At 49.4% G+C, this 23,026-nt stretch overlaps 1 protein-coding gene across 1 annotated transcript; it reads right to left on the bottom strand.

Moving 5' to 3' along the window:
- Nucleotides 1-120: 120 nt before the first annotated feature.
- Nucleotides 121-20,769, bottom strand: arap3 (ArfGAP with RhoGAP domain, ankyrin repeat and PH domain 3). Its single transcript, XM_069687543.1, has 36 exons — nucleotides 20,598-20,769; nucleotides 17,137-17,284; nucleotides 16,044-16,931; nucleotides 15,772-15,812; nucleotides 15,602-15,669; nucleotides 15,437-15,504; nucleotides 14,634-14,873; nucleotides 14,358-14,504; nucleotides 14,117-14,186; nucleotides 13,839-13,959; nucleotides 13,221-13,405; nucleotides 9,371-9,477; nucleotides 8,899-9,098; nucleotides 8,012-8,097; nucleotides 6,962-7,144; nucleotides 6,637-6,772; nucleotides 6,453-6,557; nucleotides 6,183-6,345; nucleotides 5,999-6,101; nucleotides 5,350-5,548; nucleotides 5,206-5,269; nucleotides 4,963-5,126; nucleotides 4,654-4,866; nucleotides 4,429-4,534; nucleotides 4,124-4,271; nucleotides 3,982-4,050; nucleotides 3,819-3,893; nucleotides 3,627-3,744; nucleotides 3,387-3,515; nucleotides 3,023-3,159; nucleotides 2,222-2,304; nucleotides 2,002-2,037; nucleotides 1,524-1,587; nucleotides 1,255-1,392; nucleotides 919-957; nucleotides 121-781 (listed from the first exon to the last, which is right to left on the bottom strand). Exons 2-36 carry the CDS (start codon nucleotides 17,208-17,210, stop codon nucleotides 269-271), a joined length of 5,280 nt encoding a protein of 1,759 aa, XP_069543644.1. The 5' UTR covers nucleotides 17,211-17,284; nucleotides 20,598-20,769; the 3' UTR covers nucleotides 121-268.
- Between the last annotated feature and the right edge of the window lie 2,257 nt (nucleotides 20,770-23,026).

Raw genomic sequence — 23,026 nt, 5'->3', positions numbered from 1 at the left:
ATGGGTAGCTAACCCTAAACCACTGAAGGTCTGCAGCGACTCCTCTCTGCCTATAGGAGGCGCCACATCTTGTTTCTGCTGTGTTCATGAAGCTTCAGGAAGGAATCATGAAACAGAAAGTTTGAATAAAGATATTGATCGTTTATTAGTTTATCAATGCTGTGACAGGAAGTCAGAAGATTACAGGAAACAACGCATCTTCCCCTCCAAATGTCCCCAAGTAGACAGGACCGTCCTCTGTGGAGAACGTGTTCTTCAGTTTTGTTTCTCACACATCATATGGCCTTTCTTCTTGCTCCGGCTCCTCCTCCTCCTCCTCCTGCTCCTCTTCCTCCTCCTGCTCTTCCTCCTCGGTCTTCTTGATGAAGGCAGATGACAGCTCCTGGAGGAGCAGCTCCTGTGACTGTGTGACCCCCTGCAGCAGCTGCCTCCTCCTCCTCCTCCTCCTCACTGCAGGCTGATGGGAGGTGCTAGATTCCTGAGAGCTGCAGTCTGCTTCATCACCTCCTCCTCCTCCTGCTCCTCCACTGTTGCTACTGTGCTCCAGAGTCTCCCCAGAACCCAGGACCTCCTCTGGGAGCACCATGTGTCCCTCCAGGGGAACCAGTCTGAGTGGGTCATTTTGGACTTCCTGGGTCTCTGCTGCGCTGCTGGACAGGAAGCTGGTCTCCAGAGACTTCAGGACCTGCAGGCCGAAGTCTCCCACCTCCTCGTAGAGCGGCTCCGGGAGGTCCGGGGAGTCGGAGCGCTCCTCCGAAGAATCCTGCTGGACCTTCATGGGCTGGAAGAGAGAATGCATCATCATCTTCAATCAACTCATCAATCAGTCAACCAACCAACCAACGGACCATCCAGGTTTGATTGACAAGTTAAACTATCATGGACCAGAACCAGAACCTCATGTTCATAAATACTCACAAAGTACATGGAGAGGGTCCTGCGGTCGTGTAACTTCCTCTGGAGACACAAACAGAACCGGTTTCAACCTGTTAGTCTCATGAACTGAAGCGTGTTTGACGTGTGGCCTCTGTGAACTGAAGCGTGTTTGACGTGTGGCCTCTGTGAACTGAAGCGTGTTTGACGTGTGGCCTCTGAACTGAAGCGTGTTTGACGTGTGGCCTCTGTGAACTGAAGCGTGTTTGACGTGTGGCCTCTGTGAACTGAAGCGTGTTTGACGTGTGGCCTCTGTGAACTGAAGCGTGTTTGACGTGTGGCCTCTGTGAACTGAAGCGTGTTTGATGTGTGGCTTCTGACCAGCGTCTGATTGGCCGACAGCAGACTGCTGTTGCTCTCGTGTCCTCTGATGGGGACGAGCGGCATGGTGCCAAACTTCTGCTTGCAGATGTCGGAGGACGAGTGGCGGCGCAGCACCGCAGGACCGGGCTCGTCGTTCTGGAAGAGAACCGGATCAATGCAGATGTTATTGTAACAAACGGACTCCTTAAAGTGGGTCAGAAACGTAGCAGCAGGTGTCAGAGAACACCTGAACGGACTGCAGGTAAACAGACGACAGCTCAGCTCACCTGAGCCTTGAGGAAGCAGGTAATCCAGTCCCAGAGCTCCGCCTCACAGCTGCAGCACAGGTACCTGAGGAGTGTAGATGATGTCAGCACAACTAGATGGCAGCCAACGTTTCAGACAGGAGGAAGTGGTTACACGTCGGCCATCTTTGTTTACAGTCTACAGCAGGAGTCTTCAACCTTTTCTCCTCAGAGCTCTTTAATACACCTGAGCAGGCGTCCAGGTAAGTCTCTGTGGGAAACAGCATATTGTTTGAACCTTCAACGAGCTCCCCAGAAACAGGTAATGAGCTGGTGGTGGTTCGTGAGCAACAGGTGAGAGACCTTCAATAAAGGATTTATAACATTTAATATAATAATCAATTACTGGTTTGATGATCTCAGTCACTGCAGATCAATACACATGACCAGAGCTTCGCCCTGCAGCACGATGGAGGAAACAGGAAGTTGGTACTTGACAGGAAACGTCTGGGATACTTACAGCTGGTGTTTCTCTGACATTACTGTGAACCCCCACCTGCAGGGGGAGACAAACGGCATGCAGGCAGCGCTGAGTGACAACAACAACAACACATTTAAACTGATCGATCACTTCCAGCGCGCTGACATAGTTCCAGGGTGTGTGTGTGTATGTGTGTCTGTGTATGTGTGTATGTATATGCGTACGTGTGTGTGTGTGTGTGTCTGTGTGTGTGTGTGACCTGGTCGGAGCTTTGAGCTTCCTGCGGATGCCGATGTAGATCTTCATTGACTTCAGACTCCAGTCCTTCTCTGGTTTGATGCTCTGAAGAGACAGAAATCAGTCAGGACTGGTTCTATCTGTTTTTTTCTAGCTCTCGCTGGTTCTTTCTGATTGTCACTGGTTCTATCTTGTTCTCACTGGTTCTATCTGGTTCTCATTGGTTCTATCTAGTTCTCTCTGGTTCGCACTGGTTCTATCTAGTTCTATCTAGATCTCACTGGTTCTATCTGCCTCTCTCTGGTTCTATCTGGTTCTCACTGGTTCTATCTGGTTCTCATTGGTTCTATCTAGTTCTCGCTGGTTCGCACTGGTTCTATCTAGTTCTATCTAGATCTCACTGGTTCTATCTGGTTCTCACTGGTTCTATCGGGCTCTCTCTGGTTCTATCTGGCTCTCACTGGTTCTATCGGGCTCTCTCTGGTTCTATCAGTTTCTATCTAGTTCTCTGGTTCTATCTGGTCATCACTGGATCTTTCTGGTTCTATCTGGCTCTCACTGGTTCTATTGGGCTCTCTCTGGTTCTATCAGGTCTTGGTCTTGGTCCTGATCCTGGTTCTGGTCCTGGTCCCTGTCTTAGTCTTAGTCCTAGTCCTGTTAATGGAGATGAGCAGCAGTGTCTCTGGGCTTTATCGTAGCAGTACATGGGCTGTCTTCTGATTGGTTCGTGAGTATAAACATCTGTCACAGGGTGCGGAGGCGGTTACATGTACTCATAGAACTGCAGTTACATCCAGTAACTACTGTTTGTTTCCCATCTCACCTTCTTGTCTTTGAGCAGCAGCAGTTTGTGATCTCGGATCTGGAACGTTCTCTCCTGGAACCGGGTTCCCTGGAGGAGTTTCGGAGGTTCCTCACGGCACCGCAACAGACCCACCTTCATGATGTCACTCTTATAGGCTGAGAGAGAGATAAGTAGTCAGACAGACAGACAGGTAGTCAGATAGACAGGTAGTCAGACAGACAGACGGGTAGTCAGACAGACAGAGAGACAGGTAGACAGACAGAGAGACAGACAGGTAGTCAGACAGACAGGTAGACAGACAGACAGGTTAGGGTAAAGTGTGTTCCACCACAGGTGACCACTTCACCACTGTGAAGCAGCTCATCCAGGTGATGTGACCTACAGGTGAGGATGGTGAGTCCTTCTCCTTTAGGAACCTTCTTCACCACCAGGTAGGCGGAGCTTGGGTCAGCCATCTTACACCACTGCAGGGCCTGTTCCAGAACTTTCTCTTTGGGGTGTAACGGACGCTCTAAGACGACAACAACAACACACCTGTCAGGGACCACACCTAAGAGAGAGACAGGTACACCAAAGAGAGAGGCAGGTGTAGCAGACACACAGGTGTACAGGTGTTGCTCACCCAGCTGTCCGTCCTCGATAGCCTCGAACGTCATCCAGATGTGTTTGTCTCCGGCCGGGACGTTCCTCATGTACAGAACCTGATTGGTCAGCTCCTCAGCACACATGGTGGGCGACACCTGCAGGGGTCAGAGGTCACACACCTGTAAACTCACTATGGCATCATCAGGTGCTGAGTGACGGTGAGACGTACTTTGAGAGTGATGCAGCAGTCAGGGATTTTCATCTCCAGGTAGACCTCGATGATGATGTCACCAGCCTGAGAGAGCTGCAACGTTATCAATCCGTTATTTACCGATCAACAGCTGATCACCATCAACACTACAGAGGGGTGTGGGCGGAGTTTCAGGGCATACCTGCGTGTCCTTCCAGGTGGTGATCAGGCTGATCTCCAGCTCGATCTGAGTCTGATGCTCCTCGTCGATCTGAAACAGCGTGACAGGTCAGAGGTCACAGGTCACAGGTCAGCAGAGGTCAGTTTGAAGCGGAGTCACTCACATCGAAGACGTGCAGGTAGTTATCGATCAGGTCCTCCACCACCTTCACCTCCTGCTCACCCTTCCCATCCGTCTGGAACAGACTGGGAGCAAACAGCAGGGACAGGTTCTTGGTACACATCTGGTTCAGACCACAACACTTCTGGACCCTGGAGGAGGAGGAGTTACAGCAGGAGAGGGAGGAGTTACATGAGGGGGAGGAGGGGAGAGGGAGGAGTTACAGCAGGAGGGGTTACAGGAGGAGGAGTTACAGAAGGAGGAGGGGTTAAAAGAGGGGAAGGAGGAGTTACAGGAGGAGCAGCTCACCTGTACAGGTGACTGATGAGAGCAGTCAGAGTCGTCCGGTTCACTCGAGGAAGACTTCGGATGATTTCTTTGTAACGATCCAACCTTTGACGCTTCGCTGGGATTTCTGAACATGAACACAGAACTCAGTTACAGGAAATAACATCCAGGACCAGGACCAGCAGGAACCTAAAATAGACCAGAGGTCAGAGATCTGAACCCTGACTGGACTCTGGATGGACTCACTGGCGGCGTCCTGCCACAGCGGGTGGAGGTCGGCCATGAAGACGGGGTCGTCCACCTCCCTGAAGAACCTCTTCAGGACGTCGGTCACGTCCTCAATGAAGTGGTCTCCGATCCGCAGTTTGACGTTCCGAGCGTCTTTCCGGAACTCCTCCATCAGCAGCTTGATCCTGGATTTGGCCCCGTTCTTACGGTAGATCCCCTCATGACCCAGACCTGCACACAACCAGAGAACATGTGACAGGAACATGTGACGGTAGTTTAACGTGACAATAACATGTCAGTAACATGTGACCCCCCCGCCCTCCTCACCGTACTGCGTGATGAAGGCAATGCAGCTGTCTACGATAATCGGGATGTCGTTGCGACTCAGCTGTTGCTCCCTCAGACTGTTTCCATTTCCTCCAGCCGCTCGCCGGATGTCCGAGAACCAAAGAGAGAAATCTGTCCGTCCAACGCCCTGCAGGTGGAGAGTCCTGATGAAAACGGAGACAAGGAGACGTCAGGAACATGAAGCAGGACGGACACGCTGTCCAGCAGAGACACCGTCCTCACCTGCCCTTCTCCACCAGGACCAGGACGTCTCTCTTCTCCTGGTTTTCTGTCTCCGTGGTGACACCTTCAACACAAAACATCATCACAGTCAGTCAGACAGGTGTCTCTATAAACCGGGACCGGGACCGGGACCAGGACACTGACTCAGCTCCTGCAGCCGGTTCAGGTTGATGATGTCCTCTGCTGCTCCGTCATTCTGCGGACAGATGAACAGGTTGGACTTCTGCAGGACAAAGAAGGCCTCCTTCCACTGCCTGGGGTCCAACATGGCTCGGTACTGCAGGACCCCGACCCGCTCAAACTCCCGGGTCAGCAGGCAGTGACAGCTGAGCGGCGTTGCAGCCTGATGAACAACACGGAGGTTAAAGGTCACATGACAGCCGAGACTTTTCAAATTAAAAGCAGAAATTCCTCGTTTGTTTGTTTCAGAAACAGTTTTGAGATTTAAAGTAGAAACGAAATGAAACGTCTTAATTTAAACTTTTAAAGTTAAACCGAGACTTTACAGTTAAGTTGGAAGGTTTTATCCTCCTGCTCCTCCCTCCTCCTGCTCCTCCCTCCTCCTCCATCCCCTCCTCCTGCTCCTCCCCCTCCTCCTCCTCCTCCTGTTCCTCCTAGTTGTCCATCCCCTCCTCCTCCTCCTGCTCCTCCATCCCCTGTTCCTCCTGCTCCTCCCTCCTCCTCCATCCCCTCCTCCTGCTCCTCCCCCTCCTCCTCCTGTTCCTCCTAGTTATCCATCCCCTCCTCCTCCTGCTGCTCCCTCCTCCCGTCTCCATCCCCTCCTCCTCCTCACCTTCCCGATGGCTCTGGTCCAGCTCTGAAGGGCGTCGGCCGTTTCCAAACCAAACAGGTGGAGTTTCTCTGACGCCAGGTATAACTCGAAGGTGTAACGGAACCTGAGAACCGACACAGCTTCAGACTCACACACTGCTTCTATAACAACAAAGGATGGATCACCATGAGGTCAGCGTGAACACCTGTCGATGAAGCCGTTGTTGGAGGTGTCGGGTCGACTGACTCCCAAACACACGATGTCTTTCACGCTGATCTGCAGGACCGGACCGGCCGACCGATCCGCTGACCGGTCTGACTCGTAGAACAGCAGAGACCGGTCCACGGAGCACCAGAACTTCTGGAAGTCTGAGGACACCGGAGCAGAGTCAGCGTCCTCAGAGGACATAGACTTTACAAGGAAGACAGTCCAGCCAGAGGATCCTCACGTTTGTTACCGTGGCAACCCTCCCTACCTTCTCTAGTTTTCCTGGACAGCGTTCCTCTATGAACAGAACCAGACTTGTAGATGTAACCAGAGTGAAGAACAGGCTGCATGATCTCATCGTACACGCTGGGGTCTGATGGACAAACATCTCGGTCAGCTTTTAATATTTCAACTATATATTAAACGACAGTAGAAGACAGTAGAGGACACACCTGACGTGGAGCAATGATCCAGCAGGTGATGATGTCGTTGGTTGGAGTTGTTGGCAAGGTGAGCTGACTCCGCCTCCGAGAAAATCTGAGTCACAGTTTTCAGGAGAGTTTGTTCAGAGACCGCCGAACACAAGACCTATGGACACAGAGAGACATGTGGACATGTAGAGAGACATGTGAAGCCAAACACGGAACATTCAGACACAAAACACGGCTTGGACAGACGTCTACACGTCGCGTGTTTAACGGTTCTGATCAGAGTAGTCGGTTAGTAGAAAAGTAGAAATCACGTGTTCGTTTCCACATTACAAACTGCCTCCGTCACCTTGAGCAGCTCCTCCTGGGTGCTGATAGCTGGGTGGGGCAGGCGGTACCGGCCCACTCTGTACTTCTGGGTGATGAAGTCCCTCCTCTGCTCCGGCGAGGCGTCACAGTCCAGCTCCTCGGACACAGACAGACGGGCCGCCCAGAACTCGTTGGCCCGGTCGTTCCCCAGCATGATGAAGAGCTGAGACACAAAACACACACCAATGGACAGGAAGCAGATGCAGAGAGGGGACTGAGCAGCGCTGGGAATCCACCAGAGAGTCCACCAGAGACTACCATAGTCCACCAGAAAACACTATAGTCCACCAGAGTCCACCATAGTCCACCAGAGACCAAAGAGTCCACCAGAGACCACAGAGTCTACCAGAGTCATCAGACACCAGAGAGTCCAACACAGACCATAGAGTCCACCAGAGACCACAGAGTCTACCAGAAACCACAGTCCACCAGAGTCTACCATAGTCCACCAGAGACCAAAGAGTCCACCAGAGTCTACCAGAGTCCACCAGAGACCATCAGACACCAGAGAGTCCACCAGAGACCACAGAGTCCACCAGAGTCCACCAGAGTCTACCATAGTACACCAGAGACCAAAGAGTCCACCAGAGTCCACCAGAGACCACAGAGACCATCAGACACCAGAGAGTCCACCAGAGACCACAGAGTCCACCAGAGACCATCAGACACCAGAGAGTCCACCAGAGACCACAGAGTCCACCAGAGTCTACCATAGTACACCAGAGACCAAAGAGTCTACCAGAGTCCACCAGAGACCACAGAGACCATCAGACACCAGAGAGTCCACCAGAGACCACAGAGTCCACCAGAGACCATCAGACACCAGAGAGTCCACCAGAGACCACAGAGTCCACCAGAGTCCACCAGAGTCTACCATAGTACACCAGAGACCAAAGAGTCCACCAGAGTCCACCAGAGACCACAGAGACCATCAGACACCAGAGAGTCCACCAGAGACCACAGAGTCCACCAGAGACCACCAGACACCACAGAGTCCACCAGAGTCCACCAGAGGCAGACTGATTCTCACCTGGACGATCTCGTTGCTCCAAACGCTGGTGTCCAACTTCAGACTCTGGACTTTAGACACCATCGTCCCCAGACCTCTGTGCTGGCCTACACACACAGACACACACATGCAACACACAAACACACACATAATCCCGTCAGTGAGTTTCACCTGCAGTGATTCGTGTCTCCACAGGTATTTAGGTGAGACCTGCGTCTGAGCAGCAGCTGTTTCATATTTTCATATATTATGTGGTTAGTTTGTGATTACTATGTGGTTAATATGCAGTTAATGTGCCGTTAATATGTGGTTAATATGCGGTTAATGTGCGGTTAATATGTGGTTAATATGCAGTTAATATGTGGTTAATATGCGGTTAATATGCAGTTAATATGCAGTTAATATGCAGTTAATATGCGGTTAATATGCAGTTAATATGCAGTTAATATGCAGTTAATATGCAGTTAATATGCGGTTAATATGTGGTTAATATGCAGTTAATATGCAGTTAATATGCGGTTAATATGCAGTTAATATGTGGTTAATATGCAGTTAATATGCAGTTAATATGCGGTTAATATGCAGTTAATATGCGGTTAATATGCGGTTAATATGTGGTTAATATGCAGTTAATATGCGGTTAATATATAGTTAATATGTGGTTATATGCAGTTAATATGCAGTTAATATGCGGTTAATATGCAGTTAATATGCAGTTAATATGCGGTTAATATGCGGTTAATATGTGGTTAGGTCTGGGTACATCATGTGGCTGTGTTTTGGTTGTTGCGTGAGTTATCACAGTTATCAATTTGAAAAGTCAAATCCAGTTTACAGAAAGATGAATCAGTCCAATAAAAGACATTTCTGATCCGATCCACTCTCATCAGAACACCTGAAGGTCCTACCTGCGCAGTTCTTGCAGATGACCACACACAGGTTGATGGAGGCCCAGTCCGGGTTCAGGGCCTTGCAGTCGGCACACGTCCGGTTGGATCGGTTGGACCAGATCTTCTCAGCCACCTCGTAGTCTGACAGCGTCTCTGCGATTGACTCCTGCAGCGCCTCCATCCAGTCCCGTTTCTCCCGGTCCGACTCCGCCGTAAAGCTGAGGAGGCGGAGCAAAGATCGGCCGTGAGGCTTGTTGGACCACACCAACAGCATTTTTAGGACACATTGTGTTTGTTAGTTGTGCTAGTTTCACATTTAAGAAGAGATGTCTGCACTGAACAGGAAACCAAAGAGCTGAGTGTGACGGTTCAGTCCGAATGTTGAAATGTGCAGCAGAACTGACGGAACGCTCAGTTTTTATTTCACTGAACAGGAAGAAATGACTGAAACATCTGTCAATGTGGGATTCAGTTCCTGACTTGGACCCACCTGAAGGTTTTGTACGGAGTGATGAGCTCGAAGCTCTTGTGTTTTCCCTCTCGGATTGTCGCTCCTCGAGCTTCGATCACCGTGATGCCGATTCCGATACGAAAACACTGCAAACAGAGACATTCATGATTCAGTCTGAAGCTTCAGGATCCATTAGGACTCCAGAACCAGTCGACAATCAGAAGATCAACATTTGGATCCTAACAGTCTGATCAAAGGATAAAAACCACTAGGGGCTGTCTCCATAGACTCCATCTGTAGTACCACTGAGGACCACTAGGGGCTGTCTCCGTAGACTCCATCTGTAGTACCACTGAGGACCACTAGGAGCTGTCTCCATAGACTCCATCTGTAGTACCACTGAGGACCACGAGGGGCTGTCTCCATAGACTCCATCTGTAGTACCACTGAGGACCACGAGGGGCTGTCTCCATAGTCTCCATCTGTAGTACCACTGATGACCACTAGGGGCTGTCTCCATAGTCTCCATCTGTAGTACCACTGAGGACCACTAGGGGCTGTCTCCATAGACTCCCAATAAAAAGTCAGTAAATGTTTCCATCATGGTGTCGTTAGAAGTCATCTGACCTTGTGCTCTTCCTGTCTTCCTTTGCTGTCTCCCTCAGTCCTTCCTCTCCTCCTCACAAAGGTTGGAACCACCTGGACTATATTTCACCACAAACTGCTCCACATCTAACCTCACTGTAACTCCACTTCATGTCTCCGACCACTTCTTTATCTCTGACTCTCTCAAACTGACAACCTGACCACATCAACAGACTCTGGACCTGTCCGTCACAACATTCCCTCCCTCCTCTCCCTCCTTTCCCTCCTCCTCTCTCCCTCCTCTCTGGCCTCCTCTCCCCCTCCTCTCTCCTTCGTCTCTCCCTCCTCTCTCCTTCCTCTCTCCCTCTCTCCCTCCTCTCTCTCTCTCTCCCTCCTCTCTCCCTCCTCTCTGGCCTCCTCTCTCCTTCCTCTCTCCCTCTCTCCTTCCTCTCTCCCTCCTCCTCTCGCCCTCCTCTCCCTCCTCTCTGGCCTCCTCTCTTCCTCCTCTCTGGCCTCCTCTCTCCCTCCTCTCTCCTTCCTCTCTCCCTCTCTCCCTCCTCCTCTCTCCCTCTTCTCTCTCTCCCTCCTCTCTCCTTCCTCTCTCCCTCTCTCCTTCCTCTCTCCCTCCTCCTCTTGCCCTTCTCTCCCTCCTCTCTCCCTCCTCTCTGGCCTCCTCTCTTCCTCCTCTGTCCCTCCTCTCTGGCATCCTCTCTCCTTCCTCTCTCCCCCCTCTCTCCCTCTCTCTCTGCTCTCTCCCTCCTCCTCTCCCCCTCCTCTCTGGCCTCCTCTCTTCCTCCTCTGTCCCTCTCTCCTTCCTCTCTCCCTCTCTCTCTCCCTCCTCCTCTCTCCTTCCTCTCTCCCTCCTCCTCTCTCCCTCCTCTCTGGCCTCCTCTCTTCCTCCTCTCCCTCCTCTCTGGCCTCCTCTCTCCCTCTCTCCTTCCTCTCTCCCTCTCTCTCTGCTCTCTCCCTCCTCTGTTTTATCTGCCCTCCCTTCAAATGACTATTTCTCCCTCATGCATCCTAACTCAGCCACAGACACTCTCCTATCTCCACCATAATAACCTTCTTGACCACCAGTCTGGTTTCAACAGACCACTCAGAGATGGTCCTCCTTCTGTCTCTGAGCAGCTTCACACTGCTAGAGCAGCCTCTCTGTCCTCTGTCCTGATCCTTCTAGACCAAGGGTGAGCAATTAATTTTCCCAAGGGGCCTCATGAGAAACTGGGACTGTTGTAGAGGGCCGGCTCAATAGGCTGAACTCCATTCTGCTCAATATTATTTATGTCTTTATAAAAAGCAGTAAATTGTATGTTTTTTTATTAGCTGCTACTGGTAGTAGTAGATGTTACAATTAGGCTATTAAAATGTGGTGCAGGCATTTTAAAAACGTCAACATTATATCACAATTCAATCAACATTCACAAAAAAGATTTTGAAAATGAGCATATTTTTGCAGTATTCAAAGAACAGCATTAAATTAAGTTTATACAAAAATGTAGTAAGTGCTATTGATATTTTGTTTGAAGTGTAATTACCTCATTTGTGTTTTTCAGTTATTTGTTTTTATTCAGTGAGAGAAGGGTTAGTAATAAGTATAAGTATAAGAGCAATGACACCTCCAGCCCACAAAGCACACAACCAATGATTCAAGTCTTAAAAAGGGTTTATAATTACTGAATTAAAGAAAGGTTTTTACTTTGCCATGTTCCTTAAGGTAAATTACTCACAAGTCTCTGACACAACTTAGTTAAACCTCAGGTAGCAAATTAATGGGGAAGAAACGCCCGACGGAGTTGGTCCCGGTGAGAACTTCTCCCTCCACAGCTCTGCTGCGACTCAGCAGGTAAAACTGGAAAAACTGATAAATTCACTCGATATCTCTTGGGAATCTCAAAATGCCGTACTTTGCTCCAGATCTGCTTCCTGCACCTGTTTTAGCTGCAGGGTCTCCGGTAGGTGAGTGGTGGTTCAGAGAGGAGGAGGCGTGGCTAAGGGCTCTGCTACGTGCAACCGCCAGGACGTTCAGACCACTAGCTCGCGTGGTGAGACGTTTAGGGAATGTCTGTAAATTAGGCTACTGAACTTTACCTGGATTACACATGCCTGATGTACACTTATTTACGTTTGATTCCTAATTTACCATTGAACTCACGCGGGCCAGTCAGGGACAGCCAAAGGGCCGGATGTGGCCCGCGGGCTGTACAATGCCCAGGTCTGTTCTAGACCTTCTGCTGCATTTGACACAGTGAACCACCAGATCCTTCTTTCCTCCTTCAGGACCTCGGTGTCTCAGGCTCTGCTCTCTCCCTGTTCTCATCCTACCTCAACGACCTCATCTACCGGGTAACTTGGAGAGGATCTGTGTCTGAACCTTGTCCTCTCACTACTGGTGTCCCTCAAGGCTCCGTCCGGGGTCCCCTCCTCTTCTCTCTGTACACCAACTCTCCACGTTCTGGGCCAGGTTCTGGTCATCTCACGTCTGGACTACTGTAACTCCCTCCTGGCAGGTCTACCTGTTAGTACCATCCGACCTCTGCAGCTCATCCAGAATGTAGCAGCTCAACTTTAACCTCCTAGATTCACTCACACTACTCCGCTCCTCTACATCCAGGACATGGTCCAACCCTACATCCCAGCCCCTCCCTCCGCTCTGCTTCTACCAATCAGCTTGTTGCTCCTCAGTGAGTTAAACACTCTACAAAACCACGACTGTTTGCTGTCCTGGCTCCTAAATGGTAGAATGAGCTCCCCACCGACATCAGGACAGCAGAAACTCTGAACATCTTCCACCACAAAATAAAAACACACCTCTTCAGACTTTATCTTGAAAAGTAGAACTTTAGTATCTTAAAATGGAACTTACTGATAGAACTTTGTAGTTTGGCTTTCTGGAAGAAATTATATTTTCTTGATTCCTGTTGTTCTGGTTTGAACCCTCATGGTTGAAATGAACTTATTGTAAGTCGCTTTAGATAAAAGAGTCAGATAAATGAAATGTAATGTAATGTTAGATAAACTTCCTCCTTCTGATCAGTGTTCCCTTCTGGAAATAATTCATCATTCATTACATAATAGGACTAACAATGATATGTTTGGGGGCGGGTGCTGGTTGATTGACAGGCCTGGAGTACAATCAGGTTTCTGTTGCAGGTAGACAGGGCATCATGTCAGCTCCACCCCTGGCTCCTCCCCAGCTCGTCCTAATATGGACACCTCTGGGTTTTACTGTTACATTCTGTTTAATTTGAACATTTCCTGTCTGCATGTGTTTGACCTGAACTGTGCTCACCTGTGGCCGTCTCACCTGTTCACTCTTGTAGATCCAGATCTGGTCCGTGTTGATGGCGGCGTGGACTTTGGACTTGGTTCCTTTCAGTTCAAGGGCTCCGTGTTTCTGACAGTGAGATCCGGGACCAAAGCGCCGCCGGCCGAAGACCAGCTGATCTCTGACATGTTCCTGTAGTGTGGACATCCAGCGCCGTCGCAGCACTGACACGGGAAACACACGGTCACCCCGTCGCCAAGGCAACAGCAAACAATCACATCATCGCCACGGCAACAGCAGACAATCATATCACCACAGTAACAGCAGTAACTACTGTTGTCTGTTTATTTCAGTTATTTTATTTTCACTGCAGTGACAGCTGTCAATCAGAGTTTATTATCAACTTTTTACCGTCTGCATGCGTCTAATTTATTTACATCATCATCATCAGCTAGTCTGTCCTGAAACGTCCTGACATCCTTTCTCATTTGATCACAGCGCCACCTTCAGGAAACTGCATGCACTTCCTGTCCCACCCCGCAGAAATAAAAGAAGCCACCACACAAAGGCTGGTAAAGTGTGTGTGTGTGTGTGTGTGTGTGTGTGTGTGTGTGTGTGTGTGTGTGTGTGTGTGTGTGTGTGTGTGTGTGTGTGTACCTTCATTATCAGTCCTGAACACAAAGATCCTGTGACTCGTCACAATTTCAAATTTATTGTCTTTGGCTGGGCGGGCCATCTGGATGGCAGCCAATGGGATCACCCCTTTAGGGTAGACATCCTGGAAGACAGGACAGGTGAGAATCACACTGAACACCTGGTCTGTGCTTTACTTTCAGGAGCGGAACACCTGAAGGAAGTGAAACCTGACAGCCTGAACACAGGGCTACAAACACTTTGTCTAGGGTCACCTGGTTATCAGGTGATGATCTGCGTACCTTCTCACTGCCAAAGTACATCAGGTTTTTGCCGTCAAACTTCACGTATCGCTTCTGAAAAACGTAGTTCCTAAAAAAAGAAACAGTCACATGACAACTTTTATTACAGCCGAAACACGGGATTGGTCGAAGACAGCTCGTTTATGTCATGTATGCTTCATGACATGAGATAAAACACGTCAGTCTGAGAGAGAGAAAATGTTTTGAGGAGCAGCTGAAGAGGAAGGAAGCAAAAACACACCGAGTGGAGGAAGAGGAGGAGCAGGGGGAAGAAGAGGAGGAGGAGAGGAAGGAAACGAGGCAGAAGCAGTTCCTTATGAGTGAGGAGACACAGGGAGGAGCAGAGAGGAGGAGACGTAGCAGACCAGCCTGCGCTGACCTCCGACCCCTGACAAACACAGAGACAGAAAACCAGTGAGGCAAAGCTGAGGGTTAAAAACTCTGTCACGTTCAGGTCTAACAAGGTGTATTAATGAAACGCACCCCAGGTCTAACCGGCTGTATAAATCAAACGCACCCCTGTGGCGACAGCTTGTCCAGCCAGCTACTGATGATGGGCGGGGCTCTCTCAGTCAGGGAGGCGTAGCTGGCGTAAGGGGAGATGGTCAGGTCCTCGTCGGCCTCGGGGGGGAAGATGTGGGGGGGCAGGGAGAGGCTGCTGAGGGGGAGCGGAGCTTCTCCGACGGTGCTGTAACCCTGAGAGTCTCCGGAGTGAAGCACCTGAGACAGACGCTTCGTCCAGGACGACTTGTGAAACCTGAAACAAACACAACCTTTATCAACACAGCTGAGCAGACAGAGAATCCAGAACCACATCCAGAACCCGTTGAAGATCCAGATGAAACCCAGTCGTACCCATGCTGAAGGTTTCTCATTCTTCTTTTACTTTCTGACTGATGGATTTTATAAACTGATTGTGGCCTCGGCTGCAGGCTGTTACTCCACCAGGAGGGGGCAGCACCTCCCACAGACAACAAACTCACCAGGAGGAACAAACTGCAGGTCATCGGTCCACTACCATCCTGCTCAGTCAGCACCGAGTCGATCGTCAGACCAGATCTAAAACTGTATCAGTCCATAAACAGAACCACAGTTCGGATCTAAAACTGGATCTTCTACCATAATTAAATAAAACATGCAGCTCACACTATGAAGCAGAATTATTCTGTAGCAACTGAAGCTGTACCAGTTAAAACTGATGATCCAGTTGTATAATTCGTTCTAAGTCTGGAGACCCGTGGATCTGGTTCTGCTTCCCCACCGGCTCCGTCCGGCTGAGGTTCTGGTTCTGTTCTTTGAAACATGCGGAGCAGCTCTTACCCATGATCCTCTGCGTGTCTGTCCTCGTCCCTCCTCGTCTCTCGTCCGCCCGGCCCACTTCTTTCACTCTGCAGAACAGAACACAGATCTGAGAACGTCTAGAACCGTCTCTTTTAGACCTTCCAGAACCGTCTCTTTCAGAGACATGGGGTGGTTCTGTCTCACCTCACCGCCGGGATGTCCTCTAGTCTGGAAGACGGTCTCACAGTACGGGCTGATGTCCTCTGGGTCATCTGTGGAGAGAGGACAACCTGTCTTTAAAGACACGGCCCTCATTGTCTCGGACCCAAACTTGTTCTGTTTCCTGTTTCTTTTCAGAAGTGGTCTGAACTCACCTCTAACGGATCCTGAAGAGTTGTTACTCAACATGCTGCCACTGAAACACACATCAACCAGTCATTAGTACCTGGACCACTGCGGTCCGGTCCTGGTCCTGGACCACCACGGAACCAGCTCTGACACACATCCAGGTCCAGGACAGACGACAGCTCAACATGTCACATGAAACCACCAGACACCAAAGACCAGCTCTGAGCCCGGGGTCAAAGGTGAGAGGGAGACCTGGAGGGGCAGGTCGCTGGTTCTGGTTCTGATTATATGGACCCACCTGTTCCTCTCACGGTTCCTGTGTGCAGTGTGTCTGGGTGGAGTGGGAGGGACCAGCTGCTGGCTGCAGTAGTTCCTCCCTCCACCAGATGCCGTAGAACCCCAGTAGATCTCATTAGAGACCATCTGCAGCCCCCCCGCTCGAGACCCGGAGGACCTCCTGCTGTCAAGACCTCGGGGACAGGAAGTCAAACAGGAAGTCGAATCTGCGCCCACAGGTGAAGAAGACGAGGACGAGGAGGGTGGCAACCTCTGACACATGGAGGGAGGGGTGGACCGGTTCATCCTCGGGGGAACCGGAGGGACCAACCCGGCGGCGTCGGACAGAGACAAACTGCGACTGGGCCGCGTCCTCCTCGCCTGGCTCCGTCTCCGGCTGGCCAACTTGTCGTTGATGTCAGAGGTCAAACTGTGGTCCATTGTGGGCGCGGTTGCCGAGGTCAGACCCTCCAGCACAGTGAAGCAGATGGACTCCTGGGACAGCCTCCTGGGAGGGGGCGGAGCGGGGTCGGGTGCTGGACAGAAGTGGACAGGGGTGGTCCGGCGGCGGTTGAAGACGGTTCTGGGTTTGGGGACCGGCTTCACCGTCCCGCTGCCGTCGCTGTCGGCGAGCATGGCGACGAGGTTCGGAGCCGAACTGTTCCTGAACACCTCAAAGCCAACGGGTCCCGGTGGACCGACAACCGTCACTGACTGACAGCGGTCACGTGGGACGTCAGGCTTCTGGTTGGCTCTTTGGCCTTCTGTCCTCTGGATGTAACCGACCAATCGGAGAATCCTCTTCCTGTGTCCGGTGGCGTTGATTCCCAGACTGACCAGAGCGTCGAGGTCCAGCTGGGAGACGTCTCGAGCCAACAGGAGACCGGCTGCACGGAAGGTGTCCACGTACCTGGAGGACAACAGAGACACACTGAGACAAACGGAGACACACTGAGGACATCACCATGTCTCCAGGTGACAGGACGACATTGAGACGGTAAAGATACTCTGATTGGTTGGTTTGTTGTTGTACACATTCGAACACACACTGAACTACACACTGTAACACAATGTGAATCCTAAAGTAACTGTAGTGTCCTGGTCTCTGTCCTCACCTGTCCAGATGGATCGCTGCCAGAAGTGTCTCAACCGGCGTGCTTCCATCCAGCGCTGCCATGACGACCAACATGGAGTCGGGATCCGTCTCCACCTGCAGTGAACAGGACGTCCATCACTGACCTACAGGGACACACGTCTGTCCATCTATAGGAGACAGAGACAAAAGACAATAGGAACTCTGCCTTGACATCACTGACACACACACACACACACTGAAACACACATTGAAACACACACACACACACTGAAACAAATTAAAACACACACACACACACACACACACTAAAAAAAACACACTGAAACACACACACACACTGAAACAGACTAAAACACACAGCGGTCCGCCGGAAGTGAGTCGCAGCAGCTTCCTTCTATCGACCTTTTTCTTTCTTCAGAGTTTCACATGAAAACAGATTCTGTTCTGAGATCAGGTCCACCGGATCCATCAGATCCACCAGGTCCATCAGATCCACCAGATCCATCAGATCCATCAGATCCATCAGATCCATCAGTTCCACCAGGTCCACCAGATCCACCAGGTCCACCAGGTCCATCAGATCCACTAGGTTCACCAGGTCCACCGGATCCACCAGATCCACCAGATCCACCAGGTCCACCAGGACCATCAGATCCACCAGGTCCACCGGGTCCACCAGGTCCACCAGATCCACCAGATCCACCAGATCCAACAGGTCCACTAGGTCCCCCAGGTCCATCAGATCCACCAGGTTCACCAGGTCCGCCAGATCCACCAGGTCCACCAGATCCACCAGATCCACCATGTCCACCATAGACACCAGGTCCACCAGATCCACCAGGTCACCCAGATCCACCAGGGTCCACCAGATCCACCAGGTCCACCTGATCCACCAGATCCATCAAGTCCACCAGATCCACCAGGTCCAGCAGATCCACAAAGTCCACTAAATCCAAATACAACCTCTGTAGCCCCCCCCCCTCTTATTTGTAACAACTGTCCTTCAAACTGCTGCACAAAGAGACATTCAGAGACACCGAGAGACATTCAGAGACCTTGTCACAGACACAAAGAGACACTCAGAGACACAAAGAGAGACTCAGAGACACTCACAGACACAGAGATATTCAGAGACACTCATAGACACAAAGAGATATTCAGAGACACTCAGAGACACAAAGAGACATTCAGAGACTCAAAGAGAGACTCAAAAACTCACAGACACAGAGATATTCAGAGACACAAAGAGATATTCAGAGACACTCAGAGACACAAAGAGACACTCAAAGACACAAAGAGACATTCAGAGACACTCAGAGACTCAAAGAGATATATATTCAGAGACACAAAGAGACACTCAGAGACACAAATAGATATTCAGAGACACTCAGAGACACGAGACATTCAGAGACACAAAGAGATATTCAGAGACAATCATAGACACAAAGAGATATTCAGAGACACTCTGAAACATTCAGAGACACTCAGAGACACTCACAGACACAGAGATATTCAGAGACACTCAGAGACATTCAGAGACACAAAAATATATTCAGAGTCAGAGATATTCAGAGACATTCAGAAACACTCAGAGACATAAAGAGAAACTCAGAGACACAAAGAGATATTCAGAGACACTCAAGAGACATTCAGAGACACAGAGATATTCAGAGACACTCATAGACACAAAGAGACACTCAGAGACACTTTAGAGACATTCAGAGACACAAAAAGACACTCATAGACACAGAGATATTCAGAGACACTCACAGACACTCAGAGACACAGAGATATTCAGAGACACTCAGAAACACAAAGAGACACTCAGACACAAAGAGACACTCAGACACAAAGAGACACTCAGAGACACAGATATTCAGAGACACTCATAGACACAGATATATTCAGAGACACTCAGAGACATTCAGAGACACAGAGAGATATTCAGAGACACTCAGAGACATTCAGAGACACAAAGAAACACTCAGAGACACGGAGATATTCAGAGATACTCAGAGACACAGAGATATTCAGAGATATTCAGAGACACAAAGAGATATTCAGAGACACTCAGAGACATTCAGAGACACTCAGAGACACAAAGAGATATTCAGAGACACTCAGAGACATTCAGAGACACATAGGACAAACTTTGTCCTGCACTGGACCGGACCGACTGTGACCGGATGCGTCCTGGTCCGATGAGTTCAGGGACACCAATTCAAACAGACAGAGAACAGTGTCCTCATTCAGGCTCCGCCCCCCTCTCCCCAAACACACAACACACCCTTTCCTGCCACACTCCCTGAGGCCGCCGCCCACATTCCTTCTGAGGTCACTTCCTCCTTCACATGACCTCTGAGCAGAAGGTCCGTCTGCACCACAAATTTCCCCTCGGGGATTAATAAAGTGTATAAAATCAAAAAAAAAAAAAAATCAATCAATCTGCACACAGAACCAGGACGGACTCCTCAGAACATAAACAAACCGTCTGAAACTGCTCTCTGGCCACGCCCTCCAGGTGGCATCACCTGCCTTTACCTTGAAAGGCCCCTCCCACTCCAGACACTTCCTTGTTAACTGAAACAAAGGGAGTTTGAGACAGATGCGTCGCTTTAACCCCAAAACGTCGGAACGCCAAAGGTTCGACTTTACAACGTTCCACTATCCAACGTTCGACTTTACAACGTTCCACTATCCAACGTTCTACTTTACAACGTTCTACTTTACAAGCAGCACTCAAGTCCTGGAGCTGCAGGAGGACGAATCCCATAGGTGGGGAGGGGGGGTCAGAGGGACGGGGGGTGAGGGGGATGTCACAGTGAGTTGTATTGTGACCAACAGAAGGCTGATTGTTCTGTTCTGACTGGATCCAAACACCGACGCTCACTGGGAACTCTGGGACAGACTGTCCTCCACCGCGGTGAGTTCAGGGACCCACGCAGTGCGTTCAGGGACCTCCTGCTGGAGGACTCAACTTCTTCTGCTGTTGTTATTCCTTCCACTTCCTGTTTTTGTCAACACAAACTTTTTACTCCTCTTAAGTTGTTTATAAATAAACTAAGTGGGCGGGGCCACAGTCCTGCTGTGTTGCTGTGTGACAGCTGCCACTGGTCATGACAAGGAGGCAGGAACCTGATGTAAACAGACAGGAAATTACATCACAGAGAGGAGAGGAAGACACACACAGACACACACAGGCAGACACACAGACAGACACACACACACACAGACACACACACACACACACACACACACACACACACACACACACACACACACACACACACACACACACACACACACACACACACACACACACACACACACACAGAGGTCGCTGGTTCGAATCCTGGTTGAACCTTTACCTGTCCCTCTGTCCCTGGACCGTATGAGGACTCCCAGGACGACCTGCTTCTTGCAGGACCCTGAGACCTGCATCGTGTTCAGATTCAGGAGAATACAGATTGAAAGTCTCACCTCTGATCCCGTCCGGTCGGGTTCCTCTGGGTCCGGATCTCGGAGGTCTCTGCAGTTTTCTGTTCCGGTAAAGGAACCTGTGAAGTCCGGAGCGGCTCGCGCTCCGTGTGTTGGTCAGGGAGGAGAAACTCCGGTCTGAACGGTGACGGCAGGTCACACCGAATAACAGCTGCCGCAGCTTCCGCCTCCTTTCACAATAAAAGTATTGAGCGAGAACATACTGCTTCCGCTTAGACTGTTTCCTTCCAAATTAAATCCATTTGAGTCAATAAGGAATCATTGTCATGAATATTAAAAGAAAACATGAATATAAATGGTAATATAATCATCATCAGCAGAAGTAGAAAATAAATTCACCAACAATCAGGATAAAATAAATAAAACCATTAATACTGAAAATAATCAAATTACTTTTTGAAATAATCACAATCATTTATTTTTTTATTTTATAATAATTAAAGTAACAAATTCATTTTATTGTGAAATTTGTTTGAAAAGTACAAAGAACCTAATCCTAAATAATAATAGCAAAATATTATATGTCCACGTGTTCTAAATGTAATATTAATAATAATAATAAATTAATTTACAAATGAAATAAAAATTCCCATCAGAACCTGCATGTTGCATTCAAATAAATGTTTGTTTGTTTGAGATTAATAAATAATAAACTGAATACAGTTTGTTGTTCATAATTTTGTTATTTTAAACATTTTCTTATTTCCTGTAATTTGATAGCAAAAAAAAATTCTAATGTCCCAGTGACATTATATTTTGAAGGGTGAAGTTGAAGATGCAGTTTCCTGTCTGCTCTCTGTTCTCATTGGATGATGAAGGCAGGTGCAGCCATGTTGTGGTGAAGACCTGAAACCTCCTGAAACCTGAAACCACCTGAAACCACCTGAAACCTCCTGAAACCTCCTGAAACCTGAAACCTGAAACAACCTGAAACCTCCTGACACCTCATGAAAACTCCTGAAACAACCTGAAACCTGAAACCTCCTGAAACCTCCTGAAACCTGAAACCTGAAACAACCTGAAACAACCTGAAACCTCCTGAAACCTCCTGAAACCTGAAACCACCTGAAACCTGAAACAACCTGAAACCTCCTGAAACCTCCTGAAACCTCCTGAAACCTGAAACAACCTGAAACCTCCTGAAATCTCCTGAGACCTGAAACCTGAAACCTCCTGAAACCTCCTGAAACCTGAAACCACCTGAAACCTGAAACCACCTGAAACCACGTGAAACCTCCTGAAACCTCCTGAAACCTGAAACCTGAAACAACCTGAAACCTCCCGAAACCTCCTGAAAACTCCTGAAACAACCTGAAATCTGAAACAACCTGAAACCTCCCGAAACCTGAAACCTGAAACCTCCTGAAACCTCCCGAAACCTGAAACCTGAAACCTCCTGAAACCTCCTGAAACCTCCCGAAACCTGAAACCTGAAAACTCCTCAAACCTGAAACCTCCTGGTGGACATGAGGGGGTCCTGGTGGACATGAATGGGTCCTGGTCAAGTCTGTGTCCATCCCCCCAACAGCAGCAGTGGATGATGGTGGAGTTTCCTCCTCAAACCCCAAACAACAATCAAAACTGCAGACAGGAAACAGGAAGTGGCTGAGACAATAAGAGCGTCCGGAGTCCAGCTACATTCTTCAGCTCTGAAGGAGGATGTAGTCCAACAGAAAGTGTTCCTCCTCAGGACAGGAAGACCCGTCGCCTAGCAACCGTCCTCGATGACATCACTGAACATCCTGCTCTCCGACAATCCAACATCAAAACATCCACCTTCAACGGATTGGTTGAGCTGCAGAGGGACAAACTGGGGGGGTGGGGGTCACATGACCCGCTACTGGTGAGCAACACAACAACACACAACAACGACACAACAACACACTCCAGGTGTGCTACAGCTCACCTGGAGTGTGTTGTGTGTACCTGCTGTCCGACAGAGCTCTGATCGACCACTCTGTGTTCCAGAAGATGTTCTTCTGTGATTGGCTGCTTCAGGTTGATGATGCGTCAGTCAGTCAGTCAGGTTTCATGTGATCAGGTGTTTGAGGATCAATTTGTTCAGTTATGTATTTTAATGATCGTTTTCTATATTGATTAATTTAATGATGACGACGAACGTTGTTAAACATTCAGTTTAAAAATACATTTCCTGTTTTCATCTTTTCTCTGATCGATCAATTGATCGTCAAAATAACTGATTGATCTGCTGATCAGTTCTTCATAGCATGAGAGGAAACAGCAGTGTGTGTGTGTGTGTGTGTGTGTGTGTGTGTGTGTCGTGACACCAGCCGTTGGTGTGAGCTCACACCATCTGAAGTCGAAGGTGTCTGTTTTAAACTCCGCCCCTTCAGATCTCACCGACCTCCAGGTCAGTTGACGTCAAACACAAGGTCACAGTTTCAGTTTTC

This window comes from Brachyistius frenatus, unplaced genomic scaffold (assembly GCF_029030835.1).
Source record: "Brachyistius frenatus isolate BFR_SWC_R1_liver_20210118 unplaced genomic scaffold, ASM2903083v1 Contig_472, whole genome shotgun sequence".
NCBI classification, from domain to species: domain Eukaryota; kingdom Metazoa; phylum Chordata; class Actinopteri; family Embiotocidae; genus Brachyistius; species Brachyistius frenatus.
This window is presented reverse-complemented; position numbering and strand designations above follow the sequence as displayed.

Coding starts and splice junctions, on each gene's coding strand:
- arap3 (XM_069687543.1), bottom strand. CDS start 17,210: ATGTTGGTCGTCATGGCAGCGCTGGATGGAAGCACGCCGGTTGAGACA. Junction 7,145..8,011: donor GGAGCAACGAGATCGTCCAG/GTGAGAATCAGT, acceptor TTTGTGTCTCAG/CTCTTCATCATGCTGGGGAA. Junction 6,558..6,636: donor GGATCATTGCTCCACGTCAG/GTGTGTCCTCTA, acceptor TTTGTCCATCAG/ACCCCAGCGTGTACGATGAG.